A 7,372-nucleotide genomic window follows, 5' to 3' on the forward strand; every position below is an offset into this window, starting at 1 on the left:
CTCAAAGGAATTACCACTCACAAACAAATCTGCTCTTAGCAATCTAAAAGAATTGTTTAGTTTTTGTATACAAAATTAAACTACAAATTTCAAACTATACAAATTTATTATAATTGCTGAGACAATCTGAATGAACATTGTTTTTAGGATTAGATCAAAGGAATTTTAGAAAAATGGTGGATACTTAAATTTTTGATTTCTCTTTAAAAAGTTGATGGGATGACTTAAGTTAGTATATTATGATACAAGAAACTAAATAAATTCATAGTAGGTATAGTATTACAATTTTTCTATTGCATGGATAAGTTGCAGTATTGTCATTTCATAATCAACCTAATTAACAATATATTTTTACTTTATGTCTCATGTACAAAACAGAATACTCAGGAAAAACAGTTGAAGTTAAAGATGATCCTAAATCGACTGTGGACACATTACATTTTTTAAAATATTTTTTTATTTTTTATTGTAGAGATACCATACAGAGGGTTACAGTTACATGAGTAAGGTAATGAGTACACTTCCTATTGAGCATTGTTACCCCCTCCATTGTTTTCCCCCTACCATCCCTTCCCTCCCCACCTTTCTTGAGGTTCTTTTTTTTTTTTAATTGTGATTAAGTGATTACATAATTTCCCAAATTTCATAGTACTGTGGACTAATGATGCTCATTTAAAGTCACAAGTTCATTCTAACTTTCCTGGAGCAAATTGTCTATCACAGTCTATAACATTTAACAGTGTACACATATACACCATACATGTGATCAGCAGCATGGCGATATTTAGTAGTGGTTCGACCAGATGAGTGGGAGTTCTTTGTTTCTTAAGTCCTGTTAGTTTTGTCGTATCACCTAACATTTTGGATTTAGCATCCACTTATCAGGGAGACCATGTACCGTTTGTCTCTTTGCTCTTGGCTTACCTCGCTCAACATGATTCCTTCTAGCTCCATCCATTTCCCTGCAAATGCCGTTATTTTGTCATTTCTAATGGCTGCATAATATTCCATTGTGTATAGATACCACAATTTTTGGATCCATTCATCTGTGGTGGGGCATCTGGGTTGTTTCCATATCCTAGCTATTGTGAACAGTGCTGCAATAAACATGGAGGTGCACGTGTCCTTGTATATTGGTTCCTGTTGTTCAGGGTAGATGCCTAGAAGTGGTATGACTGGGTCGTAAGGGAGGTCAATCTTTAGCTTTCTAAGGACCCTCCAGACTGCTTTCCAAAGTGGTTGTATAAGTGTACATTCCCACCAGCAGTGTAATAGGGTTCCTCTTTCTCTACATCCCCTCCAGCATTTGTCGTTGGCTGATTTGTGGATGTGGGACATTCTGACTGGGGTAAGGTGGTATCTCAGGGTTGTCTTTATTTGCATTTCCTTCACCACCAGGGATGATGAACATTTTCTCATGTGTTTCTTTGCCATTTTTATTTCTTCATTTGAGAAGTCCCTCTTTAGTTCCCTTGGTTTGTTAGGTTTGGGAGGGATTAGTTTCTTGAGTTCCCTGTATATACAGGATGTTAACCCCTTGTCTGATATATTGCTGGTAAATATTTCTTCCCAATTAGTTGGTTGTCTTTCTAGCTTGGTTGCGATAGATTTAGCTGTGCAGAAGCTTTTTATTTTAAGGTAGTCCCATTTGTCGAGTCTCTCTCCAACTTGTTGTGACCCTGGGACTCTGTTCAGGAAGTTCCTTCCTGTGCCTATTAGTTCAAGTGTCTCTCCTACTCTGTCCTGCAGTAGTTTCAGAGATTCAGGTTTAATGTTAAGGTCTTTAATCCATTTTGAATTGATGTTGGTGCATGGTGATAAGCTGGGGTTCACTTTTAGTTTTCTGCAGACACATTACATTTTGATCATTGAGGTCAAACAATATAAGGAACGTAGTACTTCAGGTGACATTCTTGGAATACAGATGCTTTCTGGAGACTATCAAAGTGCCATGTTCGTTGATGATCATAATATCTCACTTAAGGCATAGAGAACTGGTTGATACTTAGATTATGCCTAGTTTTTTTTTTTAAAGCAGAATACCAGAGCATATATTTTAAAGCAGCCTAAGAGTCCAGCCCTATAGCTCAGGGGTTAGAGCACTGGTCTTACAAAATAGCCGAACATATGAATATAGCATGTTCTATTTTGTAATACTTGGGATGAACAATAGATGATTTGAAAAGATGAAAAGTTTTATGGAAGAGTTTAGCATAAATGTCACATTAAGAACTTATTGGAATTATTATTTTATTAGTGTAAGAGTTACCACATTATCATTTTTACTTCATAATAATGTATAATCAAAGGCACGGTTCACATCTTGGCACAGAGTCACTTTAGATGGCAGCTCATAGGGTAATTTTGAGTATTTATTCAAATAAAATATAAGGAAATTTTATCTTGTAGCCCTCATAATATAATCTAGAACAATCAACTCTCTGACTACAAGAATAACAATGAATATTATCAGTGAGATGTTACCTTAACTTGACATCCAAATATCCATCGTTTTACAGAAAATTGTACTTTCTCTGAAACACTAATGAAGGCAAACGGGTAAATGAAATTTAACTTTTCCTTTTCTAACGCACTCCATTCTTCCTTTCATCCTTATATTAATGTCATTTTTAGATAAAGTCAAAGAAATATATTATGAACATGCAAAATAACTTTTAGATTCAATGCCACTTAGCCTTAATAAGAATCTGTTTTGACAGGATTACCAGCAGTTGAACTTAGGCTAACAGAAAACAAATGTCATTTGATAAAGAAAAATCTGTACAGAACGGAAAAGTGATGAACATTCAACATACAATATTGAATACCAAAGCTTGAGCAAACAATTATGGAGAAGTATCATGCAAAAAAATATCTTTCTTGAAGAATCTTCAGAAACTTAAGATTTCCAACTTTGAAAGTGAGTAGAATATGAAAAAAATCTAGAAATATGACATAATCAGTTTTTTATTTCTTCCTTAATTTCAAACGCCAAGAATAGATTTGTTTAAATTCAAAAATCTTCTTCCTCCCTGCAGAGGTGACATAATTTTTCAACTAACTAAACTGAGCAGGGTGCACCTATTTAGGTAATTGTTTTTCCCTGTTTTTAAGTATTCTTAAGTTATTTTATTCTATCACTATCGCAATTCTTTAGCCATTGTCACTACAGAAGAAGAAATTCAGTGTGTTTGTAGTGATTGGATTACTCATTTAACCTAGCTTCCTTTAGTGTTTAGTGTCAGGAAGGAAATTTAAATCACTTGGTGGCAGATCCTTCATGGTAGTTCAAACTGACATTACTATTCCATTTTACATATTATTTTACTAATGTGTCATTTCTGTCTATGCTAACATCATTAACCTACCCTATTACTGCAGAAAAAACTGAAGAGAATGGCTCTCATTAATGAAAGTCACCCTGAGCAGTTCATTCTACTAGGATTCACTGACAGACCCTGGCTGGAGCTTCCTCTGTTCATTGTTCTTCTGATCACATACCCCTTGGCCATGATGGGAAACATCATCATCATCCTGGTGTCCAGATTAGATTCCCGGCTCCACAGCCCCATGTATTTCTTCCTCAACAACCTCTCCTTTTTGGACATGTGTTACACCACCAGCATCGTCCCTCAGATGCTGTTTAACCTGGGCAGCTCTAAGAAGACCATCAGCTACGTGGGGTGTGTGGTTCAGCTTTATTTCTTCAGCATAATGGGAGGCACAGAATGTTTCCTCTTGGCTCTTATGTCCTTTGATCGCTATGTGGCCATCTGCAGACCTCTGCACTACTCCCTTATCATGAACCAGCGCCTCTGTATTCTGTTAGTGTCCACTGTGTGGCTGTGTGGAGTGATCATAGCTGTCTCACAGGCCACTCTCACATTACAGTTGCCCCTGTGTGGCACAAATATACTGGATCACTTGTTATGTGAGATTCCGGTTCTGATTAAGACTGCCTGTGGTGAGAAGAAAGCCAATGAACTCACACTCTCTTTAGTATGCACTCTTCTCTTAGCTGTTCCTCTGTGTTTAATACTTGCCTCATATGCTAGCATTGGACGTGCTATACTGAAGATTAAATCTTCTGAAGGAAGGAAAAAGGCCTTTGGGACATGCTCCTCTCATCTCATTGTAGTTTTCTTATTTTATGGTCCAGCCATTAGCATGTACATTCAGCCTCCCTCCTCCATCACAAGGGACCAGCCCAAGTTCATGGCTCTCTTCTATGGAGTGGTGACTCCTACCCTCAACCCCTTCATCTACACCCTGAGGAATAAGGATGTGAAGGGGGCAATATGTAAGCTGGTGAGGAGCATCTACCATTCAAAGTGTAAGTTTGTAAACATAAATTCACATTTTATCACTCAGATTTCTCTTATAAAGTCCCTGTTCTTCTCTTAAAATATGCCATTTTACTTATGTTCTTTTATATTCATGTTAGTACGGATTATACTTAGGCTGTTTGCATCACTATGGCCTTGTGTTGTGGATATTTTACAAATAATTTGTCAGGCATGTATGTGACATAGTAATCCTACCTACTTAAGAGGCAGAAAAGATTTGGTTAAAGTCCATCTTGACAAAAAAATGAGACTTTCTCTAGAAATAAACTAGAAACAAAGCACACAACCACCAAAAAATAACAAAATATAAATATAAATAATAATAATTCTATTTCAGTTAGTATACAGTATTCACTTGAAGTAGCCAAATATTAATAATGTAAAATATTACATACAATTCTATTAACAATATAATATAAAATTAATTATAAAGACCATTAAATTTTAGTTAATTAGATTATCAGTAAAACAGCATTGCCAACATTCACCAGCTGATTTCCTATATTTTGTTATTCTCTTCTAGTTATCCCAAATCTCTGGGCAGTGAGACCAAAGGAGGATATTCTTAGGAGAGGATCACAAAGGCTCAATAGCTATGAAAATATGCGCATACAAAATGATGCTTATCCGGGAGATGTGGCCCCCCGGGGCACTCTGGTAGTTCATGCTTTGCCCCATGCCCCAGGCTGCAGCTCTAAGCAACCTGTGCCACCGCAGCTACAGCTACCCGGTTCAGCTAGCAGCTCACAGTGAGCCTCTGAAATCCCCTCAAGGTCCCCCAGTGAAGGTGAAGACAGGGAGAAGATCCACTCACTGCGGAGGGACCACAAGCCCAGCAAGGAGGAGGAGGGCCACCTGCTGGAGCCTGGCGATGAGGAAGTGGAGGCTACCTTTAACCTCACCACAGGAGTGGGCAAGGGCTGCCAAACCTGCCATGAGATCGTCAGTAACCATCGGCACCAGCTGCAGCTCCTGTGGCTGGCACCAACCCTAAGGCTGTGGAGACTCAACTGCCCAGCACACTATCTGGTGCACCAGTGCATCTTAAAGGGGGTGGTGAGGAGACTCTCCTCCCCCATCCGCACGCACAGGATGGGGCAGAAGGGTAATCATGGAAACACTCCTTTACAGCTTGCTGTGCTGTTAGGAAATAAAGAAATTATTTTTTGGCTCACAATGCTCCAGTAAAAGCGCAAAGTGCTGAGGGATGGAGATCTCTGGCAAAAGCCATCAGCAATGGAGATAGACGGCTACAGCTCTTTTAAGTAAACCTAAGCAGCAATCCAGAGAAAGTGTTGAAGAAAAACCACCTGGATTATTGAAAATCTTGAAAGAGCTAATATCTATTTTATCTAATACTTTTTGAAGCTGGTTGCCTTTATTTTCCTGAATTCTGCCTGCTGATGCATGTAAAATATACAAACAAGCTATCAATATCAGGCTTGACACAACTCTCATAGACTTTACTGACATGAAGTGCTAACGAGGGATTTGAGCTTCATTTTCAATGAGTATGTGGCACCCTCTGAATCTTTTGTGGTATTAGACAATGAACAAAGGTTTATCAGCAGATATACCATGATAAATCAGAGATGGACACAAAAGAAGAGGTTGACATTTTAATGAGCAGTGATATTCTGCAACTTCATCAACCAAATCAATTTCTTTCACATGTTCCCTAACCAGATGCCTTTTGGAGAAGACAAAACAGAGAGTAGGAAAGTTTTTGGCAGACTTCTATCTGGTGAATGGACTTGTTTTAGAATCAAGGAAAAGAAGAGAACATCTTAGGAAAGTGGATATTCTTCGAAATAAGGCATGGAAAGTTTGAGTAATGGTGGAAACATAACGGAACAGAATTTTGAACCTATTCGAAGAGTCCCTTACCCCTCCTCCTCAGAAAACTTTTACTTGGGAAGAGTATATATCTTCATCTGGGGAAAGAACTAGTGTCCAAAGAAAGTAAGAAGACATTTAAAACCACAAGAGCCATGAGCCAGGAATTTCCCATAGGGATTGAATTATTATTGAATGTTCTAGAAGTAATAGCTCCCTTCAAGCAATTTAACAAGCTTAGAGAATTTGTTGAAATGAAGCTTCCTGTAAAATTAGATAAGCCTGTATTTCCCATGATCAGTTTCAATATGATGAGTTTGTTGGCTCTATCTTTATCATGTCTGATGACTACAAGGAAGACCCCAGCTGTTTTCCTGATCTTTAACTGACATGGAAAATGATGCTATTCATACAAGATCAAGGAACATAGAGACTTCCAGAAGTGAATCCAAGTGGAAGGGACAAATGCTTTCTGTAAAGTGAATTACACCTTGAATTGACACATCAGTAGGATTTAAAGAAATGGACTTCTAATAAGAATTTCAGCAAGTTTGCTGCCGTTTTCAGTCTTTTTAAAAGTATACTTACTGTAACTGTAGTAGCTTGACCTTAATGACCCTAAGACCTCCATATGTAAAGCAGCTACCAGTGCTATGTTCTGGTTTTAAAGATACTTACATTTCTTGTTGAAATATATACACATATAGATATATATTTACATATATATATCTAAAACATTCCTGAACCATTAATATAAATTAAAGGTATTAAAAGAGATATGAAACCCTTTTAAACTCATCATCTTATATTTAAGGTGACATAAATACTCCTTCACTTTGTTTTCAAAAAATGTAAACTGTAATATTATGTATTGTTCAGTAATTTGAATGTTCAATACAATGATCTAAAAGAAATGCAATTTTCTGTAAATGGTAACCAAATGGTAACCATTAAGTTATTGCATTTATATTGCAATATATTTCAGAAGGAGCATTCAAACTGCAGGGAATTTTTTGTTTTCTAAATTAGTTTAAAAGTCCTTGCTAAGTTCAGATAAGGTATGATTAGCATGCTTAAGATTCTCTTCCAAGTCATATCACTTTAAAAAAAATTCCAGATTTTTAAACTTGCTTTCTAAAAAGTGCATATAAGTCTGATGAGTATGTTTTCAATGCAATATGGATGCATGG

At 37.0% G+C, this 7,372-nt stretch overlaps 1 protein-coding gene and 1 pseudogene across 1 annotated transcript; both read left to right on the plus strand.

Annotated features, from left to right (window-relative positions):
- The first annotated feature begins 1,171 nt into the window (after positions 1-1,171).
- Positions 1,172-6,684, plus strand: LOC122111374 (annotated as a pseudogene).
- LOC122111135 (olfactory receptor 2B6-like) lies at positions 3,397-4,404 on the plus strand. Its single transcript, XM_042683870.1, has one exon. The coding sequence runs from the start codon at positions 3,397-3,399 to the stop codon at positions 4,402-4,404; it is 1,008 nt and encodes a 335-aa protein (XP_042539804.1).
- Positions 6,685-7,372: the final 688 nt, after the last annotated feature.

Source organism: Dipodomys spectabilis, unplaced genomic scaffold, assembly GCF_019054845.1.
Source record: "Dipodomys spectabilis isolate Male_0828 unplaced genomic scaffold, ASM1905484v1 ptg000085l, whole genome shotgun sequence".
Classification (NCBI taxonomy): Eukaryota; Metazoa; Chordata; class Mammalia; order Rodentia; family Heteromyidae; genus Dipodomys; species Dipodomys spectabilis.